The sequence below is a fragment of the Temnothorax americanus genome, unplaced genomic scaffold (genome assembly GCF_048541705.1).
Source record: "Temnothorax americanus isolate GAGA-0224 unplaced genomic scaffold, ASM4854170v1 Scaffold20, whole genome shotgun sequence".
Classification (NCBI taxonomy): domain Eukaryota; kingdom Metazoa; phylum Arthropoda; class Insecta; order Hymenoptera; family Formicidae; genus Temnothorax; species Temnothorax americanus.
The window spans coordinates 316,866-337,437 of NW_027509339.1; the positions used below are offsets into that span (position 1 = coordinate 316,866).

General features: G+C 39.3%; 1 protein-coding gene and 1 long non-coding RNA gene across 12 annotated transcripts in view; one reads left to right on the top strand and one right to left on the bottom strand.

The window, feature by feature from the left end:
- LOC143897549 (uncharacterized) overlaps positions 1–20,572 on the top strand; it is a 141,617-nt gene that overhangs the window by 111,369 nt on the left and 9,676 nt on the right. For 8 of the 11 annotated variants that reach the window (XM_077406343.1, XM_077406337.1, XM_077406338.1 and 5 more), the window contains 3 exons: positions 2,845–2,944; positions 19,869–20,036; positions 20,235–20,390. In XM_077406343.1, coding sequence (XP_077262469.1) covers positions 2,845–2,944; positions 19,869–20,036; positions 20,235–20,390 — 424 coding nt within the window. Of the gene's footprint in view, positions 1–2,844; positions 2,945–14,427; positions 15,347–19,868; positions 20,037–20,234; positions 20,391–20,572 lie in introns of those variants that run through there. The other 3 variants (XM_077406348.1, XM_077406349.1, XM_077406347.1) reach the window with 3 other exon arrangements.
- The window catches only part of LOC143897552 (uncharacterized), a 75,967-nt gene that overhangs the window by 22,679 nt on the left and 32,716 nt on the right, over positions 1–20,572 (bottom strand). The gene's annotated exons all lie outside the window — the stretch shown is intronic.

Below are 20,572 nucleotides of genomic sequence, written 5' to 3' on the forward strand. Positions count from 1 at the left end.
TCAGGAAACTCAAATTTATTGCTATTATAATACATTTACATGTATACAATTTTATCTATGTCGGAAGAAGGTTGGAATAAAGGTCAATGAGCCTTAAGATAAGGGCGCGATAAAATGTTACGGTTAAAATCTACCAAATATAGCTTTCACGTCGAGCTCGGTATTCCGGGGTTTAATGCAACTATGCTGATAATACGGAATATGGGAATATATACGCACGAAACGAGACACGGGCGTAACGTCCGCGGGGTTTCGCGTTACAGGAAGAGCCGGCATTATCCGTGCGGATCTAATTGTTGCGTCGGTCGGCCGAATGATGGTTAACGGGTCGTTCACCACACCCACACCGAGTTCATCGCCGATACGGTATACGAGTATCGGATAGGAAGCATCCAGCGAACGCGGACCGTGCGTGAATGCGGTAAAAAATTTGGAAGTTCGAGAGAGATCGCATCGGAAATATAGTAATGCAATTTTTTGACGAAATACATTAAAAAGTTTCTCTTTGTAATTATTTTATAACTGTTTCTCATAAAGAAAGCTTTGTGAAGTTTGCGTGTATATCAGTAACAAACGATCGTGATTAATAATTTGGAAAATTTAACCCAAAGAGTGTCTCTCTTTTCCCTCTCGCTCTCTCAGTGCATCTCTATATTTTATGAATTACGTCAAATACAATGCTGTTGCAAACCGCAGTTGTGGTCGTGTGGCACTGCGCGTGTAATTTGCAATAATATAATATCGCGAATAATATATCTCTGCGGTCACACATATTGGAACAAATATTCTATAACTGAAATATGCGACGAACACGCACGTAGCTTCAGGGACATCTATACCTAGATGAACTCCCGGACTGCTAACTATAATTTCGCAACGCTCAGAGAACAATGAGTACTTGTGCATTCACGCTTCTATATCGCCGCTGTTTATAAATCCTTCTAGACAATTTACGGCGCGCCAGTTTCCTTTTGACATCAAGGTGGTCGTGCGCGGTCTATTTACATTGTATCGGGCTACCTAGTTCGCGCATTAAACTTCAGTGACCCAGTAGTGACCACCAGGTCGTTCACCATAACCCGTACCTCTCTAGGGTTATCGATGCGTGCCAGTCAGGTTGCCCATGTAAAAGCACGCACGCGCGCACGATTATAGAAGGTACCTTATTCGTTGATGCTATCCTCAGAAGTTGAGGAGCAACGTTCTCCGCTCGTCGCTGGCATGATTTTATCGCGCAAAATGTTGAAAGGAAGAGGCTTAATCAACTTCGTATCACCGACTTAACGATAACACAAAGGCTACTTATTTTTATCTTACGGAAGCTGCTGTTAAAAATAAAGTTTCTGCCTCTAATAAGAGAGATACTCCTAATAAAAGTACTAAAAGATTATATAAAAGTGGGACATTTTCCGTAACAACACGTTTGAGAATAAACGCTGTTCTTTTATTTTTATTAAAATGCGGAATATTTATGTTAGGTGTTTAAATACATATGCATATATAAAAATTGCCGGACAGACGTATAACATATTATTACATAATTGGTGTAATCAACTAATTTCACTATTATTGTTTAAAAAATTCATTGCAGGCACATTATCGCGCCGAGGATATCAATAATTTACATTCCGAGCAGCCAGTTTCTTAAGATTAATTATCGATTGGCAGGGACTAATTTCGAAACAGATTACATCGCGTCTCTCTTCTCTTCTTTCTCGATTAATCTTCTGATGATCTACAGTGAAAACCAGAACATATCACGGATGTTTTCTGTAATGGAAAATGTTCTGTATGTTACTCGATATCGATGAAAAATAGGTTGCAAGTCAATGTCCATACATAAAAAAAAATCAAATCTACGAAATTGATTATACTAACATTTTAATATGTTATACTAACGTTTCTGTTATTTGTATAGTAAAATAATTTCGCAGCATATTAAAACTAATAAAAATTAAACAAAAATTGAATACTTTATACGATGCGATCTAAAACGAATTGGGAAAACCTTTATGAAGTCTATTGATTGGGTACAATCATATAAAATTCATTTTTTCCTCCGTTGTTCTACGAAAATTAAACAAATTCGATGGTTTTGTACGAGAACTTAATTTCTCTATAATATGCAAACAATGTATTTTTTTATAATTAGTAGTATAGCTCAACTATTTTATTCTGTGGGAGAACGGAGAAAATTGCACGTATTATACGAAGTTTCGTTGTGGGTGCTTCCAATTTTACAAATCTCATCCGCAATCGGGGATTGGAAACGTAAAAGGATTTCGAACGGATTACGGATCGACTTGGATTTCTAAGGTCGAAGAAATACCGGAGTTACTTCTCGGTGCGGATTTGATTTGAATATTACCTTTTTGCGTTACGTGACACCACGTTTTTCGTGGCTGGCAACCAGATATTCAAGAATATATTGGCATATCTGCTTTATCTAATCCACACACGAAGTTTGTACGTGTTAAAAGAAATCAAAATCGGTGTTGATCGTAAGAGAAGAAGAGATAGCATATTTCTAAAAGTTTTCTTATACATATTCATAATTTATCTAGAAAAATATCATTTACAATAATTGTGTAATTATTATAATATTATTTTTTCAATATTTGTGCAGTCTTATATATACTATCTTACATTTACTATTAAATTTATTAAATCGTTTGGATAGAAATATGAGACTTTTAATCTTCTCTATCAACTCAGGAATCCTTTGAGAAGACAGATGGCTGCGACAGGTCGTTGCCCTTGTTTGCTTAACACGTTACAGCAAGCCCACATTCCTCGATTGCAATGGGAGTAAAGCTAACGTGTTTGCTATCTTTCGTGTTGCAGGGTCTTGACAATGTGAGCTCGGCGACCCTCAGGCCCTTTAACTCGGACATCAACACGCCGAGGATCGACAGCTACAGATTCTCCATGGCGAATCTCGAAGGTAAGCTCACGTATACCACTCGCTCGCGCACGAGTTTATCGACCTCGCTTTTCACCTACAAAAGTCACTCGATCTGTCGGCGATCTTAACACGTGCCAGACTCGAGATGTTTCCCCGAGTGCGTGGGGCAAAAAAGTCGCTTTGAACGACGTGTGTCGACCACTCGAGGCCGTCCGGTCTGCCTTGATGATTTTTCCCCGATTTTCCGCCGTTTTTCTTCTCTCCACGCCCGATTTTCCTCGCCCCGTCAAGTAGAAATGATGGAATCTCGCTGACGCGTTCCCTCTCAATCGATCGGCAGCTCCTCTCGCGATCTCGTCGCCCCGGATACACGCGCGTTCTAGTTCTATCGTTCGTTCTTCCTCGATTTCGCGAAGGCAGGAAGCGGCCGTCTCCCGTGGTGCGTGAATTTTTCAGGCGCTTCCTGCGCGGCTCTCTCCTGCGCGGCCCCTACGCGGATTTCGCTCCGTCGCGTCGAGACATTAATCGCGTGACAAAGATCGATCGGCGAGTCGGCTAACGAGACGCGATACATATCTTCTTGTCGCAAAAATTTATTTCGGCCATTTATTTCCGATTTAGGCGGCCACTACGGCTCAACTCTATGCCGCCTCTTTTGGTCGATTAACTGCTGCTTTCTCGAGCGGTTGGAAATTAATTTGCGGTCGACTTTGATCGTCCATATGATCCAAAATACGTTCCTTTGAGGTATTTCCATTTCCGATAATAACATTTATCCGATTGTTCATTTGGAAAATAATTTGAGCTCACGCGAACTGAATATTCTCTGTAATATCTTGCATTTATACACAAATATAACCACGATATTAAATAAAACGTGTATACATATTTTGTTTGACTTTTATATCAGATATTTATGAATATTCTGCTTTATGCACCTCATAGTGATCGTTATGAATATTGCCCTCCCATTATACACGCCGTTACAGTCACGATTCTCCCTCTCGGTCTCTGTTCTCATATACCTTACCCTCGCCTCGCCCACTCATCACGCATACGAGTATAACTGCGCGAAACGCGATTATAAGCGGAGGAACGGGCGGGCCGGCTGAGCCGGCTCGCGCCGGAAGATTCTCGAAAGAGCGTGCGTGCGATGGCCACAGCGATCTCTCTTCATCTCTTCATCTCTCCATCGTTGCTGCCGCCTGCGAGCTCTCGACTCGACTCGCTCGATGCAGAACCTGGGGGCGGACAATCGATACGGTGATATATATTGTTGTTGCGCGATGCAAAGATCGAGAGTTATATATAATGCGGCGAATTTATCGTAAAGGTGCGGGATTATTATTTTTGCCTCCCCGGCTAATGATTCATCTGGAAACTGTCGGTCCCTAAGCGTGACACGCGTACGGCCTTATAGTATTTCACACATTGTACGATAGAGGTGTTCATCAGCCGTTTTTGTATATTAAACATTTGAGAGCTTACACTAATACGCTAAGCTGCGATTCTCGCGATTTATATATTCAGAATTTGTATAAAATTTTTAATTAACTCCGTTTTTTCACCGAATAATTTATCTTCGTAAATTTGCAATTTAATAAAAATATCTGTGAAAACTGACCTATTTCTCTGGTGTACATGCCACAAAAAAAGGATTTATAATGTTATTATATAAAATTAAACTTTAATTTACTAAAATAAGAAATTAGATATATTTTCTATCAAGGAATTATAAATATACCTATTATGAAATAAATTTGCTGAAAAGTTAATTATGAATAAAAATTGGAGTTATATGTTCAAAAGTTTCAGAAGTTTGTAAATTGCGACGTTCTTGTTTCTCAAGAAATATTCTTGTCTCTCGATTTGAGAGCTGCTGACGGTCGGTAGATCGTAAAGCACACGATGAAACAAATCCCTACCCCAAGCCATCGGAATTCTCGTTACGGTATTTTCAGGGCGTGATGCTCGGGTTTCGCGATGCGTGAAAAATCCTGAGACGTGTATTCAATTACTTACGGCCACGCGCCTTGCCGCACGTGGAATACTTAATCGATCATCTCCCGCATTAAAATAGCACGCCAGACGGGCGTCGCTTCAATCCGCGCTGCGAAACTACGATGTCTTTCCTATTTTTGCGATTTGTTTACTAATATTGTGAGGTCCATCTTTCTATAAAAAAAAATATTCGCGTTCGCAGTTTTATCCAAATATTTCGTTTATCCATCAGAGAACAATTATTTTATATGTTGAACAAAAATAAAAATTTCATCAACCTGAGGCAAGCAGATGCATCGCGCGGATTTCAAATACGAAATTTCGCTCGTCGTTCTTTATGGTCTGCAATAGTCTGCATCGTGGACGGTGCTTTCGCAAGCTCGAAGAGAACATTCTTCCGCTCCACCTTGCCATCGTTAAACCGATATTGCAAGCCCGTGCATCCTGTGGGTGAGCAACACCGAGTCTAGACGGCCGGGATCCACTGGCAATATTCTCTCGCGAGTGCCATCCTTAAATCACGGCGAATCGACGCGAAGTCACGCGCGCACAATAAAGCGCCCGTAAAGCGCAACATTATACGATTACGGTAGCACCGGCGCGGCGCGGCGCGGCGCGGCGCGGCGAATCGAAGAGACGAGATCGCGCAGACGATCGTAAAGCGTCGTCGAAGGGTGCGAAATCCTAACGACCGTTCGCTCGCGATGGAAAACCCGAAGGATCTGTCGTGATGTGATTGCATTGTCGCGCGGTTTCACGCAAAATCTGAGAAATTAGCGTTGGAACAGATTTTCCTGCTGTCTAAAATCCGAGAGGGAACCTTCCTTCAAGTTCGAAATTGGTCGGGAAACGAAGTTTCAGCGAAGATTTAGTTATCGGGCGAGTTCCACCGGCATCACCGACCGTATTGAATCATTTTAATTGCAACGTGGAATTTTAATTCCGATTGTTGCGAAGATACATATACAATCGGCACGAGCGTATCGCGTGCGACTTCGCGAAGTGATACGACGGAACGAAGCCGGCCACGTAACGTCGTTAAATTAATGGTAATGCGTGCGTTAGCGTAATCGGATCTCAATCTATATTTGCCAGAGTTTTGACCGTCGTTAGGGAGAGAATATCAATAAGGCGTCGGGCACGGGCACGGGCACCGGCGCGGGCTAGTGGTACGAATCGTCGACAAAGTGAACGACGCCGCACCGTCGGGAAACGAGGTATATAGGAATGTTTAATGCATTACCAGCCATTCACGGTTCCTTTTCGCTGGTTTTACCTCGGGCACAGCCCGGGGGTTTTATTACTCGTGCACGCGTTTCAACGTTTCCTCTCTCGGACGGCCGTATGAAACCGCTGCGCATTCCGCGGCCGCGCTATATGTTAACTGCCGGCCGTTAACTCGCGCTTTTAACGCTCGCCTCTATAAAAATTCAATTTGCACCGTTTATCAATACCTAAAAATGATTGTTGCAAAATTTGCTGCGAAATTTCTCCATTTTTTTTTTAATCCGCAGTAGAATTTATTTTATATCTCGTTATTAATTAATTAATTGAATGAATTTTAAACGATATATTTTCCAGGTTTTCCAGCCTCTACTCGGTAACTCGAATTCAAGCGCGACAAGTAATTTATTCGCGCAGAAAGACTTAATTATCCGTTAAACGCGCTAAGAGTAATTTATGCGGTGTGCTGCGCGGAATATTTAATTATTTATGAGGCTTCGTCGAGAGTATCAATGGCCACAAAGCTGGCAAAGTGCATCACCGACAAAAAAAAGGAAAAAAAACTTAAATCCAGAATGCGGTAGGAATAGGAAACGGTTATCTTGAATTATGCGAAGATAATGAGATAGCATGGCAGTCTCTGATCGTAAAAGTAGGCAAAGTGTGTCGGTTAAGTAAGTTAGTCAATTCATTAAAATCTCTTGTCCATTATGCAATGTTTTTCCACCATATCTTTTTCTCTTTATATTTATCGCCATTATTATAAGATATCTTCGTTATAATTATTTTACTTGCTCGACGTTATAAAATTCCTGCTGAATACCGATAACAAAATTAATATAACAGCGAATTTTAATTGAACTCTCCTTCAAGAATGCAAAGGATTGCGCTTCCTTACAATTTCCTTCGTCGTCTATGGCTCGACATTTGGAATTCATGCTGAAATTATAGATCTCTAATAAGCAGCTTCGCTCACCAGCTAACCATCTTGTTCGCTCGATTATTCCACGGAGATTCACGATTCTGTCTCGGTGCTCCGTAATTTTATACGTCGCTTGCGATCGCCATTGAAACGACCCGCTGTTTCATCTCGCACAGTCGTGCTGAGCGCAACCGGATGTCATTTTAACGGCTTCTGTCGATTTGCAGGAATTCGTAGGATAGAAACGACCCGTTGTTGTTAACGGGATCAATGTCGACGGACGCATCAACCCTCCTCGCTCGCCCATAAATCATCATATCGGACTGTCAAACGTCTCCAATCTCATTCGAGCGCGTATAGGGTATTCAACGCGATGATAATTCTCGTCGATTGAACGCGATGCTGCTAGAGGCGTTTGATGAAACTAATTTTGAAATATAATCCTTCTTATTACTTGCTATTTCTTATAGAATTTTTATATTTATACTTTATAACATAAAAGAATTAATATATTATAATAAATTAATTTAAAATTGTAAGTATAGGATCTATTAATGAATTGAATATCGATTTTATATTCCGATTTTATATTACACGATTTTTTAAATTAATTTTGCATATACATAATTTTATAATTAATAACGCTTCTTATTTCGAGCGATGACAGAATATCTTAAAATTTACACATAAATATTTCTGACGCCAATGAACGATATAGATGAGCAGAAAACATTTAATATATAATGAGATGAGCGTAAAAATAAATCACAAATAAATTCATAAGACCCAGAACGGATGGCATGAAAATTATAGGCGAGTCAGAGAATGTCATTGCCTCGTTTGACATCCTACTAATGTTCCCATTTAATGTCATCTCTCTTTAAGCCACCCCCGCATCATCCGCTTCCTTGTGCAGCTCACTGAATATTCACCGAGACTTTCCGTCTTCTCTTCTTCTTTCGTTCTTTCCTTCTCGCTTCCTTTGTATGACGCCTTGATGACTTCACCGTGCTACTTCTTTTACTATTTTTGTCAAAAGATATTCAAGTATTTGTAGACGTTATCTGAATCTTGTCTAAAGAGCGTATCAGTTAAAATATTCAAAATAAAGATCCATATTTTTTACGAAACAAACGGTTCAATAGTCATTTTTTGATTAAAGAATATAACTTATTCTTTAAGAGATTATTCCACTGAGAAGTGCGGAACGATTAAGTATTCATGTGAGACTTGATTTAAAATTCAAGAAGAAGAGAAAGACTTGAGCTCTTCTTTGTCTGATGTCAGCATTCTTTCTTTTTTGAACGATAAAGCTTTAAGCAATTTTGCTACTTATTAATCGAGAACATACATAATATAATACGTAATATTATAGGAATAAATACATTTATACCAGAAATAATATGAGAATGAAATATGTAAATTATGTGAAATTAAGTGAAATGCTGAAGTAAGATTTTATAGAATAATGGATTCAATGAAATTATTCAGTTCTGGAAATATTATAAAACTTGAAGAAAATCGCCTATTACCACTTCGTTTCGTAGTTCATAAACTTGATCGATAGTTTCTCCTCTTAAATTAATAAGGTCTCATAAATTCTCGCTGGAAAAAAAAACAGTGCCTAGCTCTTTCATCATGTTCTTATTTAATCCAACGGCATGTTATCCACGCCTGTCAAAATTTTATTAAGTACGCGAGAAAATTCAGCGTCTCGACGGCGCCGTCGATTTCCTCGAGATTGCGAATGTTACAGCGAATGTTTCGTTTCCCCCATTCAACATTTACGTTAATGCCCCTGTTTGGATCTCGCCGCGGCTCGAGCTGTCGTGATGGCTCCTCCTCGAATGCCCGTTGAATTCACTCTCGCCCGTCTTGGTGCCGCGTCTCCGCAATATTCGTTACCATGGAGAGAGAAGACTCCCTTTCAACGTTTAAATATATATTCTCTCCGAGAAATTGTTTCTTCTAATCCGAGAACGTCCTTCTGCCCGAGATAGACATCGCGGAAACGGCAGGACGGCGTAGCTTTTACTTACAAGATTTACTCCAAGATATTTCCAGCGAAAGATATAGTTATGCATGAAAATAATGAAATACGTTCATGCTCTTTTCTTAATATAACTGCCTTCCTTATAAGAACAAGAATGTACTTCATATTTCTGTTTAATGTCTTTGCTATTCTCTTTCTATCTAGAGAGTAGAGTAATAATTAACGTATTGTGAAAAATGCTTACGGTAGATTAGAAGATTAGATCATTATTACGACAGACCCGACAGACCAAACGACTGCCATTACGGTTCGAAGTCGCACGACGGTACAGTTCTAATAATTGCAATATATACGCTTGTGTACAGCTGCGCCTTCAGCTGTACGTCGCGTAGCAGTAATTGTTACTTGACGTTTAGCTAATTATGTCTCTTCTCTTATTGGCGTTCGACACACATTTTCGTGATAATTTCTTTAATTATTAAGACCTCGCAATTAATTCTCGCTAAAATTAAGCAATTAGGCATATACTGACCATTAATGTTCACAATTTTATTCTATCTTTCTGTGTATGTTGACGTGCGTTATATGATTTAACTTAAAGTTTTAAAATTTGTTAACACTTTTCGTTATAATAAATAATAAAAAAGATTATTAAAATGTAACAATATAAATTAATAGAAATTTTAATTAATAATGTGATAAAAGCTTTTACTTTATATTGATTTAAGAATTTTTGTCATCTATTAATATTTCTTTAGATTGTAATGCTCTCGGCAATGACCGCGGGTTAAAGATGCAAATGGTTCAATTACCTACCATAATTATTTCGTGTTTAACTGGCGATTTTCCATTCCGGCGCATCCACGTGTCCCGACAAAACTTGACACGCAACGAAGGGTGCATCTGCCGAACCAAAGGCAAGTCACGTCGCGAAGGGCAAGGCTCATTAGTTAATTAAACAAAGCTCGTTTAGACACGCAATCGTAGTTCAACCTTGGATTCCCCTTCTTTATATTTTTCCCTTTTATTATTTTTTCATTATCTTCCATTTTTATGCGGCTTCATGTCGTAGAAATTTCTGTGCCCTTTTCAAACATAAAAATACATCGTCGTTTCTTAATAATTAATTTAAGTTAATTTTAGACGAATGGCTAAATAAAAGAAGAAATCAAACTGGCGTGCGTTGGAATAAAATTGAACTTATTGCTAGAAGAAAATTCATGAAACTGCAAGTAATCAACCATGTCAGATTTGTAAATGGGACTGCAATACATATAATATAATATCATTTATAATATCATTTTGTGCATGCGTAGAAATGCAAAAAAAGTGCATTAAAGAATGGACGCGGATAAGTAGGTAACGTAGAATCCAGGGCACAAACAGGATTGTCTTCATACAATCACAAATGTTGCTGGCAAAACGCCGATTGAACCGTCATCGACATTGGCGGAAATCAATCTGCCCGCCGGCAGCTCGGACAAATTGCCGCGGTAATTACGACACGCGAGGTCCATTGCGAGTGTTATTCGTTTCGCGCGACGTATCAACTGTCAATTTAGGAACGAGCATCAGAAATCTCACCGCGGGCGTTTTACATACAAAAAAGAGAAGATACAAAGTCGACCAGTTACTCGCGAAAAAAATTAGGATATTAATTGTAGGCTATAAAACTTTGAAAATATTACATGCGGGCATCGCATCGTTACATTAATTGTAACAAATTAAATACAGCCAAAATCTTTTCGCAATTTGTTTCAGCGAAATCAATATGTGTAAACTCTCTTGCAAATTGCAAAGGTATAAAATTTCCAAATTTATGGCCCCTCATCTTTGCGTTGTATTTTCCACTGGGCGTCGCGTCGCGGTAATAATTCGCTGCAAACAGCGACCACTCGCGCGCGGTTGCTATCTCGTAGAAAGTGCGAGGCTTACGAAGTGCGTAAATATGTATTAGCCACAGGCGAGTGCGTGCATCGGCGTCCGGCACTTTTCCGATTTCACGCCGCGTGGAAAACAGCCTGAGCGGAAAACGAACCGGTGCAGCGCGCGCGCGCGAGTGGTTAATCGCTTTTATCCGTCATCTCGTTCGGACGGCGCGGCGCGGCGACCGGTTTCCAGCTACCATCGGAATCGGATTAAAAGCGAGGCAACTACGAACGTCGCATCGATCGAATTCTCTGCATGCCAATAAAAGATACGCAAGGGTTACCCCCCCGTCTCCCCCTGCACTTTCATTAACACTCGCACTTACATTATCTCACGTGTATACGCGCGAGCGTTAATCAATCGATTCCACTTTTTCTTCGCAGTCCAGAAAACTCGATCGAGACACGTCGGGGCGATCGATTAAATTTGTGTCCGACGCGCCGGATAATTAATTTAGTAATTACGCTTACATTTAATTGCGGAGAAGGAGCAGGCGCTCGAAAGTGTCCCGGTTTGATCTTTGATGTATTTCGGATGCATTACGGAATGATTAAATCGGAGGACGAGGAATATATTATTCTTTTCTTTGCAGCTTCGCGATTGCAAAAGCCTTTCGAAACTGGTTCAGCGCATGCAATTAAATTTTTACGGGAGAACGAAACTTTGTTTGAAAGTTGGAAATTAATAATAAATTTCAGAAAGTAGAGAAATATCTCTCGCGATGCGTTATCGCGAAGATCGCAATCTGAGATGAAAGCACGGCAATGAAAGTAAGTTGCGCAATGACTGCAACAGGTACAGTGCAATCGGTTACGAGAAAAAAGTTACTGCACACAGCGCGCGTAAACGTGAAGTCACTACTACATCTTTCTAACATCTCTGCTATCGCCGGAGGAAAAGCAAATGCTTTTGATAGTTAATATAATTTTTAACATAATATTAATTATGAGAAATTTCCGATCGAGTACATTCGTTGAACTTTGCAGAAATATTCTCCAGGAGTGCGGACGTTTATTAGTCATCACGTTCGCGATGGAAAACAGTAAACTATTTTAATTAACAATCGCGCTGGAGCCCAACAACGTCGAAATACATTATATATTTCCCACGAGGTGCAGAGGAGAACAGGATATCACTCGTTTAATTAAGCATTTTTGAAACAAAACGCCGATATCATAATCGATTGATCAATTGATCTATATAATGTTTGACGTATCTCTTTTTTATACCTAACTTGTTTTGACCCTTTGATACACGTCTATACAGTACAGGCGCATAATCCAAAGAATTAAACGGGCGTAATTCTACCCCAGGAAAGTATATACGGCGTAAGGATCAATTTATAATTAATACGTTGAACGCCGACGGAATAACCTGCCGATCATATTACATCATACACGCGGGTCAGAGGGGGAGAGGTTAAGTATGATTTATATATGGTTAAGCTGGCGTTTATGCACGAGCTTATCGGAGCGAGAGAGGCGTTTGTGCAAAAATAGCGCAAAAATATATTTGCAACCGAAGAAGCGCGCCGCGTCGCGCCGCGACGGCTCGGCTGATTTATGCAGCTCGATTAATCTAGGTTACTGCGTTATCGAGCCGCGTTTGCGTATTCGCATAATCGGCAGGGTGAACGAACCTTCCTTCCTTCCTCGTTCGCGATCGCGATCGGGGAAAGTAAAAAAGGTTCACCGCGCGCGCGCGCGAAACTCGCCTGCGGTAAAAAGCGAGAGATTCGTTCTACTCGACTATAATTGCGGCGTGTCAGATCGTCCAATCGCGGTTGATCGGCGGCTGTTGTTTTGTGCATAAATTAGGATTTTTCGACACGTTGAACGAGTGCTGAAAGATGAAAATTAAAGCTGTTCAGGAGAACTGAAATAATGCATATTTATAAAGTGACATTGCATCGCTTCTGGGCCGGACTTGCGACTTCGTATCGAAATTGCGATGTTTTAACGATATGTATAGCATGATAATATAATGTAATACGGCAAAGTGCGGGTTGTTAAATAAACAATAGAAATGTCTGTCGCACAATAGATATCCGGTATCTTTCGCATTTAATATCCCCTCGCAGAATACAAGACTAACATGATCATGTTTTGGCGAGGCGCCGATAAATATATTGACGTTAATTCATTATTTTTCTGCGTAATACGTTGCTCCTAATGGACAAACCTTTCCCCCCCATTTCGGTGACACGCGGATCAGTAAGTGGACGCCTTGGTGTACTCTCATATGCCGACGTCGTCTTTACCATTTATCAAATCGTCACTCTGGCGCCCAGACTTTAATCAATATACGAACTCTCTCTGCTCCGTGTGTACTCGCCTCATGATATCGCGTTATAGGCTCGATGTTCGATTTGTGCTAAACTCGTTAAACAATATTTCGTAATCGAAGCTCGACTATTATTACAGTTCAGCACAATTATTATACGCACGATTATGTTTCGAGAATACGCTTTGAGAATATTATTTAAAATATTATTTTTATATGCGTGCAATGTGTAACGTCGTAATATTGTTATATAAAATTACGTTTTTACTACCCGGAGGGATATATTGTGTTATTTATATGGCGTTATAAAAGCTTGCCTAAGTCAATGGCGCGTTCTACCCTTTCGCACGCATAATTATGTGCGTACGCACCTACCGCGTGACATAAATGCGACACTTAAAGTGCGAGGTGGTTAATTAAAGCGAGTAAACTTTGCTGGCCGTTGACGACAAAATTCGTCCGCAAGATAATTAAACTAACAAAGAGGCAAGATATCGTCAAGTATAATTTTAAGGAGAATAAAGTTTTATGTCGGAAATATTTCGAGTCATTTAGATCGTGATTCGTGACTATATATATTTGTTTTTGCGAAAGTAGTTCAGATTCAGAATAAATAAATTTGTAAAATTTGTAGAATTTATCTACGATAAGCAAACTACACGACGTACGGAAATGATGGATTTTTATAAATCTATGTAAAAATATTTAGACACTCTATTTCCGATGACTCATCCTGTACTATCTACAGGATCTCCACCGATCAAAGGGATTCCACAAATTCCCTGAAGTTTTTACAGAGGTTCTCATACTTCAGGCATTGACGACCCTTTATCGTGCAAAATAGCCAATAATACAAGAGGTGATGTTAATTTGACGTCGATTATTATTGCATGTTTAAGAAAATTAAAAAGCACAACCTAGCACGATCAGATTGATGGAACGTTTTTAACAGCGAAATGGCGCCACGGTTTCGAAGGGGGGCTTTATTTATAGTCAATAGATGTTTGCGTAAGTCAACTGGTGCACTCTCAACCCTTTTTAACATGCATAAGTCTCGCATGCACGGTGTACAAAGACACGAGGCACCCACACGCAGGCGCAACGCGCGTCCGCGCGGAAAACTCGCGGCGAGAGGCGAGTATATTCACCTTAAGGCCTTTAGTCTAGTGCCGTCGCGCACGCGATGTGCGCGTCGTGTTCACCGTGTGGCTCGTATCCCTTTGTCGACAGTGCATCGTTGCAAGCCTAGCTGATCGGGGGTCCGGGATTAACCCTCCGATGCACCTTCGAGAGGTCAAAACCACCGTGCGCTTTGAATTTTTCCCGTACGTCGTGGGGTTTGCTTATCGTATATAAATTCTATTTATTTATTTTATTCTGGGCTGCGCGCTCTAAAAAAAACAAATATAGTCTGCACGGGAATATCTTTGTTGTTCCGTATTCTATGCGACATTGCGAGATTATTCAAGATAAAAATTTTCGTCAGAAGGTTAATTAATTTTGATTAAGAATTTTTCCTATCGTAATTATATAGAGAGAGTTAGGAAAACTTACTTGATATTGATTAGGTGTCAATTAAACATGACGCGAAAGTATTTATCCTATAAAAATCCGCGTCCACCTAACTTTCTCATCGCAATGTAACTTTTTTCAACGATTGATATTTTATTAGAATTACTTTAAAGAATTACTTTGCTAATAGTGGGAAAGTGATTAAAAGTGACGTCTTTGATCGCTCGAACGATCGACATTTCAAAGTAGAGACTTCGATGTAGCTGCAAAAGGTTTACGTTATGCTGAACTGAACTCGTTTACGATTATGAAGTGATAATTCGGCAAATTGATTTCCACTTAAATGGAAAAGTGATTATGCAAAACGCGAATGTTGTAATCGCTCATGGCGATGGTCGGATGACGACGCGCTCTCTCGCTCCGATGAGAGGCTCATCGGGGTGCGATGCTAATTGACGATCGCACGGGAAACGGGATTGTACTCGAGAGGATCGACGCCCCGTTCGGCAGGCAGGGTGGAAGATGCTCGGGCATTTCGGTAGCAACGAGAGCATATTGGGCTATTTCACAGTCAAAGGTACAGATAACAAAATTTTCTCTGAACTTCACAATTTGAAACAAATGAAGATAGATTAATAATCGACTTGTAGTTCTTAACAAGAATGCAAGATATATACTTTCGAGGTCAGCAAAGAAGATAATAACAGTAAAATTAATGATGTTTCTTATCGTATCAACAATATAATGGCGAGAATTTGAGCAATCCGTGTGTTCGCATTATCAATTTCATTACGCGGAGGGTGATTGAGCGTTTGAACATTTGTATTGGAAAAATTTATACGATGCTTGATAAACGGTGCTCGGCAGATCGAAGGAAAGCGCAGCCTTCAACAACCGCGCCATGACAATGTGCTCGACTTAAATTTACAGTAATTTAGCGCCGCGCGCCGACGAGAATTCGTAAATTAGCGGCGAGCCGAGTCACACTTACGCATTCGTCTACGTGATAATTTACTTCGAAAGTCAGTGGAAAAAGTTGCCTTTATAACAATTCTTGTTACAGCAGAAACAACATATGTGAACAAAATTTCAGGACTGCTATTTTGCTCGTCGCGATTTCGATAATCTATTTATTTTTAAGTTTTTACAACTATATTTGCATTTACATATTTTGCATATAATCGAGATGTTTAAATATTACATGAATTTGAACATGAATTTTATAGAAAACTATTCATTTTCTTTTAAGCAAATCTCGACAAAGAAACATTTTGGCGCGATAACGCTTGGAACCACCATAATCCTTTAATTTTAAAAATAGCAACTAAAATTTTATATAATTAACTTCCGAGATATTTTAATACCTTCCGTGGCGATATATAAGCTCTTCATGATTAAATCAAGTCGCATAAATTTCGCTGGTAGTTTAGATTAAAACTGCATTGTTCATATAATTGGGAGCTGTTAATCTCTTTTTTTTTAGCTTACGTAACGAATTAAACTTTGCAAAATCTGCAGTTCGTATGAAAGCTTTAATTAATTGTTAACTTATTTTCCGTAACTTCGAAATATTAATCTATTCCGCAGGTTTCTCGTTAATTTTTTAAACTCGAAATTTTACAGAGACCCTTTATAGGATATTTATATATTAAGTTCAGATTATATATAAATGAATTATTACTACGCACCATAAAGCGCTTTTATTACAAATTTATTCGTCTCTTTCCACAGAATATATGTATATTGGAGTATAAGGTAAATCCGATAGATACGTTGCGCACCATTCCCGTGTTTACCCAACATTTATCTTTTTCCGACGACCCCTTCCGATAATGGCGTAGCCACGAGACTCGTAAAAGCCGGCATTGTGCCTTTCCCCAATCCTTTATTTCTCATTTTTCTTTATCCTCTTGTCATATCGCAGAGAAGGAGATCGATACGTGTCTGAATTTTTTTTTTTTTAACAGACTTACCACTACAAATCTCACCATCGTGTAAACAAATCTGAAAAAACGACAAGAGCCACGTCTTATCGCCGTGAAAAACGATTACAGGGCGTTTTATAAGTATATAGCACATGGCAAAGTCCGTGAACTAAGTTCAATGCCCTTTGAGACAACAGAAAAATTCATTTATGGGGAGAGACATGGTTTGAAACTTTTTTAATTTAAGTCTCACATTTTATTTGTCAATACGATATTTTTATTTAATTATTTTCAATTTTATTTAGTATGTGTGAAAAACAAAGAATAATAAATAAATATTCTTGATAATAGGCATATAATTAGGAAAAAAAATGATGATTATCTTTACTTGATTCTGTTTTATTTTACACGCGAATACAACGTCACAAGCTGAGAATGTAGTCTGGTTATCTAGGACGGTCCGCCTTCTACGGTGAACCTTGGCAATTAAGCCAAGACTTAAATTTTTCCTGAGACGAACTTGTTAGTCTGAAGTTAACACACAATTTCGTGCTCTTTACACTTCGACAGATTAGTTATAAAAAATTTGCATAATTCCTTTATTATCAATTCAAATTAGTCACTTCCTAACGGAAAGTTGGCATTATTAAAGAAAATGGCTAACTTTTTGTACTTCTGAATTTTTTAAAAGTCTGTTTTTTGAACTTTACAAAACTTTTGCTTGCGGATTTCGCTACTTTCTTTTTATTCCGTCGTGAATTCCGCTATCGAAAGCGATCGCTGTAGAAGCGTTGGAAGATCGGTCATGTCGGAAAGTCGTGACTCACACGTTCCCGTCCATGTTGTCTTCCGAATGCGGATGACCGGTTAGGTTTATCGTCGAGGTGCTTGCTTGCCACGATGAAGTTACGATGCGTACGCGTAACTTCGCCGTAACGGTAGTCGCCGGGTGCGACTTGCAACTAGCGCGTTGTTCGCGCCTCGTGGAAAGTGCGATGCACGCACACCCCGGTTTCATTTTCATTCGACGTAACTCGTTTGACATTAATTCTCCAAAGTTGACACATTTACAGCCTCGTATTACAATACGACTGCGATTGCAACTTCACCGTCACGAATGCAAAAAGTCTACATAAAGATTATCTGATACAACTTTAAGCGTGACGGCTGCATGCATCCGTTCTTGTACTTAACGAAGATGCAAATTTAAAGCGGATTAAACTGATATTAATTTTAACATATGTATATAATCCGTTCGTCATATTGGAGTAAGAAACTTCTCCTATATCTATGACAAATACGCGTCTATGCAATGCAAATCAGCTGGAATATTACATTCCATAATTAATTCGAAGTTCCCTCGGCGGTTCTCCGTCGTGAACAACGCGGACACCGCGGGCAACGCGTGAGAAATTCGAGGCGGACGGCGAGACACACGAATTTGCATGATAAACGTTCGCGAGATTCCTCGGCTTCTCTTTCGCATTCGCGCAACGTCGACGTCGGCGGTTTCGCGGTGACGATTCACGCGGCGATATCGTTCGGATTCCGCAGGGTGCACGTCACTCACCGACGCGGCGTCGTCGGCCGAGGAGTCGCGTTCTGAAAAGTTGCAGAAAACTGCATGCTAAATTGCATGCGCCTATACAATCGCGTGTAATCATTAAAACGCAATAGAACGTACGGTCAAAGAGCAAGAAGTCGCCATTGTTTGATATCTCGAATGTCGAGACTAAAAGGGATTTAAATAAGAAGAGTATATTAAGAAATCAAGTCGAAGCTGAGAGAAGAAGTTTATTTCAGTATCAAACATAAATATATAATTTATAATTTGATTAATATATAGTATAATTGTACTTTATATTATCGTATTGTTATCTAATAGAATGTCATCAAAGTTGCAGCAACATGCACTTTCTCACAATGGCCTTCAAATATTTTGTGTCATTAATTTTACGATATCGCGTAAATCTTTATCGTCTGGACTACTAATCGTTATAAAATTACACAAAGATTCTGATATGCTTATAGTTTTCTTGATAAGTTTGAGAAGCCTCGTCGCTTTATGTTGGTCATGAAAGCAGTCTTGACACTAAAATTCGCACATTATCAATTAATCACGTCGCGCCGCACTTTTTCGTAGCGACCTGAAACTCACTTACCGTATCAGCAAAGCGAAAGAGAGGCATCTCCAACAGTGTCCTCGCTCGCTCTTTTGCGACCCGACAGAGTGTCACGCCTACCGTGAATTGTACAAATTCATATTACTACTCAGATCCAACGTGATTACGAAACGTTCCGCGAAGTAAGTACGATCACGTGCGTTTTGGTTTCAGTTCAGAGAAAATCATCATCAGAAAATAATTCTTTCGATTTTTATATTCATTTCTTATTTTTCTTTTCTTTTTTCAAATGGTTTACGATTTTACATTTTAATATTTGCACAACTGCCCCACTGGGCAGTTGATCGTAATTATATGCAAATTTAAATTGCATTGTTTTCTTTGTTATATCGATAATTATAATTATTCCCTACATTATAAATTACCGCATCGATAATGAATAATCAGCATTTTAAAAAAGAGCTCTACTGATATAACGTTATCATGTGGATGAAAAGCTCGATAGAAACTTTGCGATTATTATACCCGCCGTTTTTTCGAGCAGTGTATATGTCGCATTATACACTGGAACATCCACGTGTGAGATACTCCGCTGCAGAATTGCCGACTGCTAATTTCGCTAATTGCTGCGAAGAGTTCCATGTATGCGTGCTATCACATATTGATAGTGATACGTGGTAATTATGACGTGTACATGACATGAGCTTGCATAAGGACAGACACTCGGGGGGACTCGAATTTACCTTTACCGTTTCCTAAGAAACCGTGGCGAAGTTGTATCTTGCGTAATCTATGCTTCTAAACATATTAGATTTAACAACGCAATCTCAGAATATATTGAAAATACATAAACAAAGACTAAGACTTTAGATATCACATTATTTCCAATAACGTATAAATTTTTAAATTGTAAATATGTATATATTGCTAATTTAGTAATTTAGTGTTGAAAATTTTATATATCGCTCTCTTTGTGCAGAGTAACTGTGTATTTTTTAACTTTTTTTCCAACGTAAAATATGTAACACACGTCAATGGTATACTTTTACAGATTCACAGGATGTCGACCTGGACGCGATTCTCGGTGAATTGTGCGCTTTGGAGCGACGTTGCGACGGCGACATCGCCGCCACTCCTGCGGCAGATTCACAAAGGCCAGGGCGACCCACCAGCGCAAGGATCAATCCGGGCGACAACACTGACATCAAAAATGAAGGAGGTACGGGCTTGAATATCAATGAAATTTTCTTGCGATATATTATTCGCATTTATTGTATTTGATTTGTTGCTTAAATTATATATAGCAACCTACTTTATATTACTTGCAATTTTATAAATTATATTATGTATAGTGCATAAATAAAGCTTAAAATAATTTTATCTTTGTATGCATTTATGTTTGATCTTGTTATTATAGGTATGCGCACTGATAGTCCCGATAACGACAGTGCGTTTTCGGACACGGTGTCCATGCTGTCCAGCGAAAGTTCGGCAAGTAGTAGCGGTTCCGGACACAAGCCACCTCAGACCGCCATGCACACAGCTCCTCAGCAACAACCACACCAACTTGTCGGTGAGTCTTTATTTTATTACTTTACGCCGTGATCGATAATTACAGATCGTTGATTGAGTCATCGATTTAATTGAGACCAATTTAAATTTTGTTAAATCCCATTTCTTCAAATTCGTTCGTTTTACGTGCGCTATTTTATCTGTTTAAAATACTTGGACGGCAAATATTCTATTTTTATTTGT